Here is a 14,078-nt window from a genome sequence, read left to right as displayed (position 1 = left end):
ATCATCTACTATAACTAGACCATATTTATTTCCACCTAGGCTTGTTGTTCTAGTAGGACCAAATAAGTCCATATGTAATAATTCTAGAGGCCTAGAGGTAGAGACACATTTTATGGATTTAAAAGAATTCCTAGATTGTTTGCCAAATTGACATGCTTCACAGATTTTGTTCTTTTCAAATTTTAATTTTGGCAAACCTATCACGGAGTCTCTTTTAACTAGTTTAGTTATTGTGTCCATGCTTGCATGACCTAACTTACGGTGCCATAACCAACTAGCATCATTTTCTTTGGTTTCATTTACAACTAGACATTGGTTATGTTTTGCAAGATCTTCTAGGTCTACAACATATACATTTCCACGTCTAATCCCTTTAAAGACCAAACTATTATCATTAGGATTTGTTATAATACATAGTGATGGTTTAAACATAACATCATATCCTTTATCACATAATTGACTAATGCTTAACAAGTTATGTTTAAGACCATCAACATATCTAATATTATCTATAAAAGTAGAAGGGGTGATTTGAACTTTACCAATGCCAATGATGTGACCTTGGTTGTTGTCTCCAAACGTCACAACACCTCCCTTCTTAGCTTCAAGGGTGAAAAATTGGTCTTTATCACCCGTCATGTGCCTTGAGCAGCCACTATCCAAATACCAGCAATTTTTGTTGACCTTGGCTGCAAGACACTCCTACACAAGCAAATCATGTCATCTTAGGTACCCAAGTTTTCTTGGGTCCTTCATGGTTAGTCAAGTTGGTTCCTTTTGGAACCCATACCCTTTTAATTTTTCTTTTAGTTTTCCTTTTCCTATAGTCACATGTATTTGCTTTATGTCCTATATTTCCACAACAGAAACAGGTGATTTTCTTAGTTTTTGTTTCCCCAGCTTTAACAAAGAAATTACTAAGAAGTTTTTGCTTATTCCTTGGTTTGTACCCTAAGCCTGCTTTATTAAATACTGCACGTTGACTATTTAGTATCATGTTTAACTTTTCTGAACTATATGTAAATTTTTCAACTAAGGGTTTGTATTTGTTAAGTTCTTTAGTTAATGTTTGATTTTCTGTTTTTAAATCATTTAGTTCTTTTGTTAGATCCTTGTTTAAGACTTGTTTATGGTTTGAAAGTTCCTTAGTTAGTTTTTCATTATCTTTAGTTAAGGTGTTAGTCTTCTTAATTAAAAGTTGATTGCTTGTCTTAAGTTCTAGATTTTCTTTGGTAAGATTATCTTTATCCTTAATTAATGAATCATGCTTATGAATATAAGTTTGATTAGTTACTTTTAGTTCTCTGTTTTTAACATTTATATTCTTATACTCAATCATTAATTCATTGAACGCATCATAAAGTTCATCAAAAGAAAAATCAGGATGCGTATCGGAAGTTACCTCGTCTTCGTTGGCCATGAAGCAGAAATTGGCCTTTTCTTCTTGTTCCTCGTCAGAAGAGGAGGATGATGAGTCGGAGTCGGATAGTGTAGTGACAAGAGCTTTCTTCTTCTTGTACTTACTCCCCTTCTTCAGTAAGGGGCATTCAGCTCTTATGTGACCCGGCTTCTTGCACTCGTAACATCCAATCCCCTCGTTTTCTCTTTCCTTACCTTTGTCCTTCCGGTAGAAATTTGAGGGCCCTCTCCTTTGATGATAGGACTTCTTGTGGTTGATGAATTTCTTGAATTTGCGCACAAGAAGAGCCTCACCACCATCTTCCTCATCTTCTTCTTCTTCACTGCTGCTGCTGCAAGATAAGTCCTTGTTAGAAGAAGTAGATTTTAAAGCTATTACCTTTTTCTTATGGGAAGACTCTTCCTCGTGTTGTTTCATGGTGAGTTCGTGAGTCATCAGGGATCCAAGGAGCTCCTCAAGTGGAAGCTTGTTCAAGTCTTTAGCTTCTTGGATCGCTGTCACTTTAGCTTCCCACAACCTCGGTAGACATCGAAGGATTTTCCTGACAAGCTCACTGTTAGTATAGTTCTTGCCAAGGCTTTTTAGGCCATTGACAATATCAGTAAACCTAGTGAACATGGATGTGATAGTTTCATTTGAATCCATTTTAAATAGTTCATATTTATGAACCAAGATGTTTATTTTGGATTCCTTGACTTGATTCGTGCCCTCATGGGTCACTTCAAGTCTGTCCCAAATTTCTTTTGCTGAATTACAAGTTGAAATCCTATTGAATTCATTACGGTCTAAGGCACAATAGAAGACATTCATTGCTTTAGAGTTTAATTGTGCCTTCCTCATGTCATGTTCATCCCAATCCGTTTCTAGTTTGGGTACCTTGACACCATCTATATATATGGATGGGATGTATGGGCCATTTACAACAATGGTCCACATCTCATAGTCTTGGGCTTGGATGAATATTTTCATCCTAGCCTTCCAGTATGAGTAGTCGGATCCATTGAAGAAAGGGGGTCTTTGGGTGGACTGACCCTCAATGTGAGAAGATCCAAATGGGGTTGTCATTTTGATCTTTTAACTCTTGAGTGGAAGAGTTTTTGGCTCTGATACCACTTGTTGCCCAGATAGACAACCCAAGAGGGGGGGGGGTGAATTGGGTTTTAAAACAATTTGGATAATTTAAAAACTATGCCAAGTTATTTAATTAATTACTATGTGCTGTGAGCAATATGAAATGAGAAGAGGAAGAGACAATCAATCACAAACACAAGTTTTATAGTGGTTCGGAGCTATCCCTTGCTCCTACGTCCACTCCCCAAGTTTCTCTTGGGAATACACTATAACCCCCTTGGATTACAGCCGGTTGTTTTGCAAGCTCACAACCAAACTTGTTGTTTTACGAGCTAACAACGAACTCGGTCGGTTTTCCCAGGCTCACCGACTAGAACCAACCCCGATTGTTTTCCCGGGCTCACAATCAAACCCTTTCACACGTTGGTTTTAAAACTGGCTCACCAACTAACCTTTATCCCCTTGATTCAATCCCCCGATTGAACCAAGTAAATACACGTAGTAGAAAGAAAACAGAAAATAAGCTTCTCAAAAGCAGGTATGAAACAATATATTCAAGGATGAGTTTAGAAGCCCTCAAACGCTTTTAAGCTTAAGTAGAGGAATGGCTTCTTGACTCTGGTCTCCTCTTGGATGAGTGATCGACTTGAATGTAGGAGGAGGAAGCTTTGAATGCTGGGGAGAAGTTGGTGGCGCAGTAAATGCTGATCTCCCCTTTTTCTCGTTGAAGAGCACTTGCAAAGCTTGAAGACTTGAATGCTTGGAGTGGAATGTATGTTCTCTATTTTGCTACAGTCTTCTGTGGCTATTTAAGCCAACCCCCACGGAAACTAGCCGTTACTCCACTTTTTCTGGCCGTTCTGCACACTCTGCGCAGCCTGACAATGTGACCGTTGGTGGGTTGGAGTCGACTCGCGCGATCAGGAGTCGACTCGGCTGTAGCGGGAGTCGACTCAAGCTTTTCAGGAGTCGACTCGGCAACTGTTCCAAGTTTGAATTAAAGTTGCCGTCACGACTGGGAGTCGACTCGTCTTGGCCCGGAGTCGACTCGCCAACTTCTGGCGCTGACCTGGCAATTTTGGAGTCGGCTTTTCCTCTGTAGACCGTGGATACAAATTTGAATTTTGCCCTCTCGAGTCGACTCGACTGTCCTGGGAGTCGACTCGAATCTCAGAGCCCGAACTCCCGATTCTCTGTCTTTTGGCTCATCCAGTCTTGGAGTCGACTCGAACTTCCTTGGAGTCGACTCGGCTCTCAGTTTCCGAAAGTTGGTCTTCTGCCTTTTGACGTGAAGCTTGTCTTGGTGTCGACTCGAGCTGTCTGGGAGTCGACTCGAATCTCAGTGGCAGTAACATGGTTTTCTCTGTTGATGGTCGCACAATCTTGGAGTCGACTCGCGTAATGCGGGAGTCGACTCGAATCTCAGAGTCCATAAAACACTCTCTGACTTTTTCTTTGTGCACCGCTGGGAGTCGACTCGCGTTCCACTGGAGTCGACTCGAATCTCAGAGTCCATAAAACACTCTCTGACTTTTTCTTTGTGCACCGCTGGGAGTCGACTCGCGTTCCACTGGAGTCGACTCGAATCTCAGATCTGAAAGACTGCTCTTCTATCCTTCTGTCTGTTTTCAGTCGGAGTCGACTCATACTGATTAGGAGTCGACTCGAGCTCGTGCCAGTGACCTTGATACGCTTGGAGTCGACTCGTGAAACTCGGGAGTCGACTCGAGTCTCAGACATTGGTTCAGCAGACTTCTTAACTTATCCAAAATACTGTAAACCATGTCTAGAAACACTTGAGCAGGATTTTCACTGAAACACTCAATTGAATTCATTAGTAATCACACGATATACTCAAATGCTTTGAGCTCATCAAAATCAAACGGGGTTTTAATCAATCACTCCACACCATTTTTTTCCACTTATATACCATATCATCATCATATATTGCATCATCAAAATAAAAATTTTCATCCATTATATCACTCATTATCTATATATACCATATCATCATCATATATTGGTGTCAGCAAAAAAAAAATGTTATATTTGTGTCATGTGCAACTTTTTATTATTGAAAATGGTCCAAAAATGGTTGGAAGGATGACATTATAACACCAATAAAATTCTTTAGTCATTTTAAAAAAAATGCGACCTAATTTTGAAGCACTGGAAACATAATTTATCTTAAAATTTGACATCCTAATTGATGTCCATAAATAGAACAAGTATTCTTAACATTGCTAATTATTAGTTATTATCAAAATTTATGCTCCAAGATTCCATCCATGGAATGCGAATAATATGATAACAACCGTAAGGACAGCCGTTACACTTTACGGGGAATGCTGATGTATAAAACGGAGGGCGAGGTTGACGTCATGGGGCGGCGGCGGTAAAATGGGCGAAATTTTAGGGGGAGTAGGCAGCGGATTGCATTAACTGTGTTCTGGCTTTGGTACGAACCGTGGTTAAGAGCCAGAGTTAGTGACTTAGTACCGGCTCCTCGCTCCATAAATACCTCGTTCACTCACTTTTTCCGTCTCGTCATTTCGGCCCCGGCGAAGCCATGGAGTGAGTCTTCCAAGCTGCGGCGGGGGAGTAGGAGTAAGAAGAGAGAGAGGAGTCGGAGGTCGCCCATTGTCGACCGATCAGCTTTGAGGTTAGATTAGAGAAAAATTGTCGAATTTCTTCGGTTTCGATTCTTTGTTTGAGATAATTCGACGGGAGGAATCCGGGAATCGTTCTCGAATATGCTCTCTCTCTTATTCTGTTTTTCGGATTTATTTGATTTTTTTTGGGTGTTGATATGGGAAAGGGGATTCGGGGTTCTTTGATTGTTTGGGATTCTCGAAGTGGATCTTTTTCTTTTGGTTGATGGGGATATTGCTTTGAATCATCGAAGTGCTGCGACAGAAAGATTCGGGCCCGAACTTGTCGTTTGTTTGCACATAATGGAGAGTTTTATAGCGAATCGTGGCAGCATATTCAAAAGTTTTGAGGAATTGATTCTTGAATCGAGCTATTTATTTGGTTTCGGGTGAATAAATTGGATGGAACCATGTCGATTTTTCTAATTCTTTTGAAAGAAATGTAGAATTTTCTTTTTTTATGTCGTGTCTTTTTTGTTTTTTGGCATAGCTTTTGAGAAGAAAAAAGTCATGATTTTGTACCCATCTACGATCATGGAATTGATTCTAATTGTAGAATTTTTTTTAAAAATTTCTCGGTTTATCTCCCTTTTCATCTTCTGGTCTTATATTAGAATTTTACTATTTAGGGCAATTGATATAACTAATGCGATAAAAAAATAATCAACTTGGGAATTGTATTATATCTAACAATGTTTAAGCAAAGAAACTTTGGATTTGCTTTTTTCGTCTTTCCTCTTTCCATGAACCTACTGATTAGATAAATTGGGGACGTACTAAATATACGACCTGTGGCTGCCCTTTATTGGGTTTCTTGTTCCAAATCAGGGTTGCCATGTGTCCTTCGGCGCCTGTCTCTGTACCACTGGATATCAATATATTTTCAACTGATGAAGAACTCGTACTGCTCTTGGGAGAAAGGAAGGTTGGGGATCCTGTCCCAGCCAACGTGATCACTGAAGTGAATCCTTTCAGCATCGAACCATGGAATTCTCCTGGTTAGCATTGGATCATACTTAAGAGTTGCCTCTTTATTTCCGTATCCTACTTTGCATTTATAGTGAAGGTACTTCAAACTTAAATAGATTGATCTATGCGCTTAGTTTTTCCTTCGTGCTGGTATTTGGTTTTGATATTGGTAGTATTTAGATCACTGTATCATTAAGGGATCATGGTTTTCGCTGTTAGAGGAGTGGGGGGGGGGGGGGGGGGAACTAAGATGTTCTTCTATTGTCTTGTGTAAATGATAGGATTTCTGGGCCTACAGGAAATCTAGAAGATGTATGGAAACAAGGTTTCTTTACAAGTGATTAAGGAGAGTTTCATCTTTCTGGTTTAATGCTTGTACTTGTTTCGTTCCTATGCTGCCAATAAATTTCTGTTATAAGAACTAAATTTGCAACTGTCTTTTAGATACTTAGGATAGTGATTGTGATCGAGGACCATCCATTAATGAGGAAATTAGGTGCACTTTTCTTAGGCGGCAATGTAGAAATTAGGAAATTATATTTTTTATGTGGATTTCAGAACTAGAATTTTGTGGGCTCTAGAATTAGAATTTTATATGGACTCTAGTTATTTATTTTTATATGGACTCTTGTTAAGGTTTTGGGTATATAAACCATTGCTATGTAAACTGAGAATACATATTAAATTATTGGTTACAGAATATTGAGATATCCCTTTTGTCTCTTCCTCTGCCTTTGTCTCTCTTCTTCGCTTTCTCCTTCTTCTTCTCTTCTTTTCCCTCTTCTTCTTCTGCTTTCTCTGTCCTGCATCAGATTGTCAGTATATAGACTAGTTAAGGGAAATATATGAGATTCTGTGTTAGCTTAGTCATCAACTAGTAGATCTGATTGGAATGAAGTGCAAAAGGATGGAGGATCTTATGTGTTCTTCATGCATGGAGCACAATGCCTATATGCACTAGCTGTGTAATTATGTATCTGAAGTCTTTAAGGGTTTTGTGGATGCATGAATCTTGAATATGAAACTGGAATAGTTTCTTTCAAAACATTTATGGCCTTTTTTCCCCTGTGTTCAGACAGAGAAATCTTTTTCACTAATTTAATAAGCAATGATGACAGAGTCAGGTAAAGACAACGTCTATTGTAGGCTTGAAGCTTGTACCATTAAATAATTTAGATTGCTGATTTTATATTTCGTTCTTCAATTATTGGAAGGGTATCAGTTGAGAAGATTCTTTTTATAATAAAATGAAATTTCTGGTAGACAAAATTGTGGTGCATCTTAAATCAGCATCAAAGAGTTCCTTTTCTTGAGATAAAATGTCAGAATTTTGAGGAGAAATATCTTTCTTTGTTGTTTGTAGTTGCATTTTTAAATCCTCTTAATAATTGCTTTGGGATGCCAACATGTTTGGGGTCCATTGGTTGCTACCCCCCTCTCCTCATGGTTGCATTGGGGACAGTCCAGGGTTTGAACCTGCTTGACTAAGTTTAATACATCCTTGATGATCACATTATCAAACACAGCCTGAACAGTAGATGACATTGAAAACTAAAAAGAACTGACGAGATACGTCTGGAGGGTGGACAGCTTCCTTCTTCTTGTGGGTGTGTATATAGTTCATTCTTAGATATTCTATTCATTTTTTTTTTCGTTCATGCACCTTCGATGCAACTTTTCCTCTTAAGGCGTGATTTTTTCATGATTGCTATGTTTGTGATCTATTGGCATCAGGACATTTGCATTCACTTCAGTTTTCTGCATACTACAATTTAGGAATCAAATTCAGCGGTTGTCGAAATTGGGGACAATTCGTGTATTTGCAGATGATATCTGCTAATTTCATAGCATTTCTAACTTAATTGTGGTAACCTTGCTTGGGATAATTTAGTGAATTTTCATGGAGTTTAAGTCTTGGGACTCTCTTCACCTCCCAAAGGACAACCTGGGGTTGATCTTAGATCGTTTATATTACATGCTTGTATCGATCTTCCTTGGGCAGATAAATAGTGCTTCGAGACTATTTCTATGATGCTCCCTCTATGATTGAAAGAGTATATGTTGTAGTTGTAAAAATTGGTCCGGACTGACTGGTCAGATCGAAAAACGATGAACCAGACCCCTGGCTGGCCCCTTTTCAACCAAGGACTGGAAATGCAGTTCAACCAGTTCAGAAACGTGGTTGAAACGCTAACCTGACTGATTTTCAGGAAATCGGGTGAAACTCAAGTGAATTGGCCCACTTCTACAGCGCTGCAAAAAGTTTTTAGCGTGTTTGGGTAGAGATTCAAACCATGGTCCAAGGGTTTGATTAGCTATATCTCAACCACTAGGACAACTTTTAGCTCATAAAAACTTGTCAAGGGACAATATCTATGTTATGTTATTCAAAAGATGTTATTTTCTCAATATTTTAATAATTAATTTTTTCAATAAATCTAATCATTTTTTTCTTCTTTGGTGCAAAAGTAAAGTTATAACCAGTAAAGTTATTAAAATATACAGTTCATTTTATGCATTTGGATACTTTTATAACTTTACTGGTTAAAAAATAAAAAGATAATACCTTTATATGTTTTGCCACAGTATATACGACTTTGCTTACACTTTTTAAAATTGAACGAATCATTTTTTTCCATTTATGTTGCAGCTAAAGTTTAGTATTGAATGCAGATCAATGTATTTTAAAGAATAGTATTTTTATACCAAAAACAGAGTGATATTTGGAGTGAAAAATTATAAATAATTATCATAGAAAAAATACAAATAGACAGACATATTTTTTACATGCTATCTGTTTTTTATATTTTATTTTTTTAATATTTTTTAACTATAACCCTCAGTCCGATTGATTGACCTGGTGGTTGGACAGACACCCCAGTGACCCTGAGCCCTTGGTCGGGTTGGCCAGCCGTCCGGCTTTTGTAACTATTATTTATATTCATCCTCTTATGCTTGTCATCTTTTATCACACAGGGTTCAGGCTGATAAAATGTAGATGACTTTCCTCACTAGGTGCATATTGGCTGCATCATATATTGATCTGCAACTCATATCTGAGCTGTTTCTATATGTGGAGCAAAGGACAATCATTTATAGTGAGCCTTGATCTCCTAAAACTTTAAAAATTCCTGAAATCCAATGCTACCTGATCGAAATGGCTAGATATAATGCCATTTCTAACTATCATCAGGATTGCACAATTCATAGAAAAAGAGGATAAATTTTAATATTGTCACTGGCCATCTCGCTAGTAAAATCCTGGCTGTACATGAAATCCTAAAAATAAATTCTTTTTGCATAAGTCCTTTATCATGGTGAAACATATAAGCTTTAACCTCTGCTGAAATTAGAATTTTCCTCAGTTTACCTTACATTTACTAATAATAAATTATAATTAAAATAGAAATTAGCTGACTGTCAGAACTTGTTGTGCAGAAGATATATGGTACTTGTACAATCTCGAGGATCCACAATCTTTGAATGGTGAAGGAGAATTTAAAGTGACAAGAATTGGGTACTGGAAATCCATGGATGATCTCAGAATATTCACAAGTACTCCTACTGTGGTCAGAAAAACAACAAGGGAATTTTATATAGGGAAGCCTCCTTATGGAAATAGAACTGGGTGGATGATGCATGAATATCAAGCAGAACAGAAGACAATCAATGGAATTAATAAAGAACAGGTATTATATATTTAGCAACCTATACTCGGTTTTGAGTTGATTCTTTTATTGTTTGGACCTTCTCACTACCTTCTGATGGACTATTGATCTGCTTTCATGATTTTTACAGGATTATAGGTCTCTGTGTAGAGTCTTCTTGCAAATTGATGAAAGGCCAAATCATGAGGAACAACATAATTCTGTGATTGCAGATGGTGTTGATGGTCATTACCTAGAATGTGCATTGCTGAACATTCTAGAACAAGAAGAAAACAATTTATCTTCAAGCGATGCTGCAAACAGATCCCAGGTAGAACTCATTTCTTTTTTTCTTGTTGATGGGCCTTTGTCTGCATTACTTGATTTTCTTATGGTGCTTTGTTCATGTACCGAATACCAATACACTTTTGAATCCTGTCAATTTTCATTCTACCTTCTTGCTTATTTTTAGGCATAGTTTTTAGTTGGTATCTCATAATTTCTATTTTGATCGTTATTAGCATGTCAAAGTAAGATTAGAAACTTTGTTTTGTTTGGAACATACGCATGCATGATTTGTTTTTTGCCCTTTTGTCATTCTGTTTGCTCATTGTCCTATGTGGGCATTCACTTTTTGGATGATTATTAGCTTACATTGCACCATTTTAGAAGAAGGCACTGAGGCTTTTATTTTTGTCCAATCGTATGAGAGCAATGCTTGGTCAATTTCATTTTCTATATATTCACTTGGGGTTCTATATTATTTCTGTGTAGATGGTTGCTGGTGATGTGCAGGGGCAATCAGTATTATCTGGAACAAGTGTCACTGTTCCAGTAACTGATAATTGTTTTGAGGAAATGTATGCAACTTGTGATTTTTCTAAGGAAGACTACTTGGAATTGAATGACCTATATAGTCCAGAGACATCTTCATCCTGTTCTGACAACTCCAGCCTCATGTCAGTAAATTCCGATGAATACTTTGATGCTGATGCCTTGTTGATGGATCTTAAGAATGAGCATAACCCGAGGGTGGAAGAAGGGCATGTAGATTGCAGGTACAATGTATCTGCATCCATCAAAGCAAATCGAGTGGTTATCATGCCACCAACACCAGGTATGCTTGTCCTGTTATGTAGTCACATGATTCAAATAACTATGCATTTATCTAAGAGAATTATCTATCTAAACATAGGCATGACAAGAGGCTACTGGCCTAACATGCTTTTCTATTCTGTCTGGTCGTATATACTTCTTTGACTGTTTTATTTTGACCTCGCTTGGTATCTCTAGTATCCTAGCACATGATAATTTATGTAATTTTAGCAAGCAAACCTCATCTGTGCCTTTTAGAGTCACTTTTGCAAATACATATAGTTATTTCTTTATATATAATGACAGCACATGGGGTTATGACTTCAACCCTTAGCGTGACTCCACTTTCGGTGTTTTCCAAAATGTCCATTCTCAAAAGTCAAGACTCTGTTACTTTTTCACTGCTATCTGAACCAGCTTTTACATGCATTGCATGTGTCAAACTCTGAACCACCTAATGCTAACGGAAAAGATTGTTAGCTGCTATTAGATATTCTAAACGGTACTTCCACCATGTCTCCCATTTACATATCCTAGGGCCTCCCTTTCTCTTTCATAATGCTTCAATGTAAATCCAACCCCTCTCCTTACATGCCATCTCCCCAGATCCTTTGTTGCAAATACCCTATCCAGTACAGCTTTTTCTTTATCAGCAGCCTTGATAGGTGCAACTTCGACCTTTCCTCTATGATACTCATTGTCTATCCCATCCACCAGAAGTTCTCACCTTTGCCATGCTTATCGTATTTTTTTAGATGTGTTTTGTCTCACAGATATATTTTTTTAACTGAAGACATGCCAATTACATATCACCTTGAACATATGCCTCTACTTCATTCAGCTCTATTAATTTCATTTCATATCCATTTATCTTTTTTCTTTTCTTTGACAGAGTTTTGTATCCAAAACAACATTAGTGACCCCTCAATTGTATACCTTCACCATCAATCATGACTGAGGGGATCCATTTTTGGTACTAAAACTGCATCCTGTTTATACTTTATTTTCTTATTCATAGTAGACCCTAACTTGTGAAGGTTTTCCCTGACGAATTTCAATATTCTATCTTATCCAGTCTCTTCAACTAATATCGTCCAAAAATAAGATTATACCAAGTCGCCTCCTAGTTTTGAGCAATCTACTTTATGAAAAAGTGTAACTTTTGTATACACTTGAAATATTTTCATCGTGCCTCATCTTCTGCTAATTCTCATTATTAGCTTGGTCATGTCTTTCACAATTGTAGTATGCTATATATAATCTATATGAAACACCTAGTTTCTAATTATACCAAAGTATGTACTGGATCCTATTATTTTCCCTAATTCAAAAAATACATACATACATTCTCTTCTGCTAATTCTCGTTGTGATTTTCTAGTCATTTCATATCCATTAAATGATATCACAGTACTTCAATCAGTTCTCGCATCCCTATCTTCAATATCTCATTGAAACACTTTAAGTTTACCTGATCTATATCATTAGTTGGTCTCTTTCTTATATTAAGCTAATTTATATTCCTGTTTGATTTCCTTCTTCTTAACCAAGGCCAACCTATATCAAGATAAGCTAATCTTGTGGATTCCCTTCTTGTTTTCGCTAAGCCAATGCGTCACAAACCAAGTCTGTCTTCATTTGCTGATTTGAATATTGTCAAGGTCTTTATTTGTTCCTTTTCATTTGCTTGTTACTTCTTTTTCTTGATTGCCTTGAGATCTGTATCTTTTTTTCGGTACAAGAGATCTATATATTTTAACTGTCTAGTTTCTTTCTATCTATGGTGCTAATCTTTAGATTCTTATTACACTTGTTTGGCACTGCCTCTTGAGCCTGCTACAACCTTAGTTTGGCATGGACAGTTTAAGAAAGACTGGAATTAAATTTTGTTCATTTCTTTGTGGTTCAGTCTGCAGTAACAGTAGCAGTAATCCCGTGGTTGAAGGGGGCACATCTGCCAATCCAATGCCTGAAGAAGCGCGGGCTTCAGACCCTTCCTCTTCCGCTGATGAGCTATCTCGTAATGGAAAGGCTGCTAATTCTGGCAAATCTCCAGACTGTCTTTCAGATCAATCTTCTTCCGATGGTTCACATGGTAGCAGAACTTCCAAAGGGCAGGGATCAAAATCTGCTGGCAGGATTAAAAAGTTGGGGAAGAAGTATTATTGCTGTTTTGGATCATTTTAGCCTGACCTTCATTCTTATTTTATATTTAGTTTAGTAGATCATAGTTGCGAGTATGAAAGGTGCAAGCAAGCATCTTCAACTTGCTGTTGGTACCAAACCAAAAACCTGGAAACCAACTGCTAACAAGAACTGAGAGGATATCAGTAATGTACACTTCATCTTCTATTGGGTGTAGAATCAAGGACATACTTCTGCGCTGAAGCACTTCAAAGTTAGCTCAACAGTTATGCAGAACAAAATAGTGGTGACAAGTGCAGTCTCTACTTCCTAGGGCAGCTGCTGGGGGAATAATTGCTGCTTGGTGACTTGGATTTTTCCACCTTAATCATATTGCCATCCATCTTATTTACAGTAATCAAATCCCGGGGATTGGACAGAGACTGCAAACATAAGAAAATTTACAGTTTCTTTCTGTTTGTATTTGCTGCAGCCTATGTAATTAAAGTATATATTATGTAAGTGATTTTACAGTTTCTTTCTGTTTGTATTTGCTGCAGCCTATGTAATTAAAGTATATATTATGTAAGTGAGTGTTCTCCTCCCTCCCCCTGCCCTCCTACAAAATATATGCTCAAAATAGATGGTTTGATTTCCTGATGTTTTTTTTTTAATTTCTATGTCTATTTATTTATTTAGGGTGGGCACTGGATTTCAAGTTGTTGTTGTTGTTGTTGTTCCTTTGTGATAAAAGGGAAAACGGCCATGTATTGGCCAAGGGTACAAGTCCATGGATTGCTCGTGCTGCCTCGATCTCACTGGGACCATGGTGATAGAGTAATACTACCAGGCGAGAGGGTACAAGCAATGGAGGTATTTCACCAATGTAAAGGTTTTTCACCTAAAAAAAAAAAGAAGAAGAGAGAAATGTGAGGGTGTAAGCATGGGGGTGGTGTTGTTTTCTCTCTTTCGAGTATAGAAGAGGTCCTTGACGATTCTTCTCCATGCTTTCCAATAATAAAAAAAAAATTACATGAAAGCTGTTCCTTGGGGAGGGGGATACTTCCGCTACCTATTACCTCACAAGAAAAGGGGTGTTCCC

The 14,078-nt window shown here is 37.7% G+C and overlaps 1 protein-coding gene across 1 annotated transcript; it reads left to right on the top strand.

Moving 5' to 3' along the window:
• The first annotated feature begins 4,956 nt into the window (after positions 1-4,956).
• On the top strand, positions 4,957-13,631 carry LOC120107787 (NAC domain-containing protein JA2-like). The gene is made up of 6 exons (XM_039121242.1): positions 4,957-5,153; positions 5,971-6,140; positions 9,550-9,800; positions 9,910-10,089; positions 10,533-10,875; positions 12,762-13,631. Exons 2-6 carry the CDS (start codon positions 5,978-5,980, stop codon positions 13,037-13,039), a joined length of 1,215 nt encoding a protein of 404 aa, XP_038977170.1. The 5' UTR covers positions 4,957-5,153; positions 5,971-5,977; the 3' UTR covers positions 13,040-13,631.
• The last annotated feature ends 447 nt before the right edge of the window (positions 13,632-14,078 follow it).

The sequence above is a fragment of the Phoenix dactylifera genome, unplaced genomic scaffold (assembly GCF_009389715.1).
Source record: "Phoenix dactylifera cultivar Barhee BC4 unplaced genomic scaffold, palm_55x_up_171113_PBpolish2nd_filt_p 001019F, whole genome shotgun sequence".
Taxonomy (NCBI): Eukaryota; Viridiplantae; Streptophyta; class Magnoliopsida; order Arecales; family Arecaceae; genus Phoenix; species Phoenix dactylifera.
This window is presented reverse-complemented; position numbering and strand designations above follow the sequence as displayed.

Coding starts and splice junctions, on each gene's coding strand:
- LOC120107787 (XM_039121242.1), top strand. CDS start 5,978: ATGTGTCCTTCGGCGCCTGTCTCTGTACCACTGGATATCAATATATTT. Junction 6,141..9,549: donor CGAACCATGGAATTCTCCTG/GTTAGCATTGGA, acceptor CTTGTTGTGCAG/AAGATATATGGTACTTGTAC. Junction 10,090..10,532: donor ATGCTGCAAACAGATCCCAG/GTAGAACTCATT, acceptor ATTTCTGTGTAG/ATGGTTGCTGGTGATGTGCA.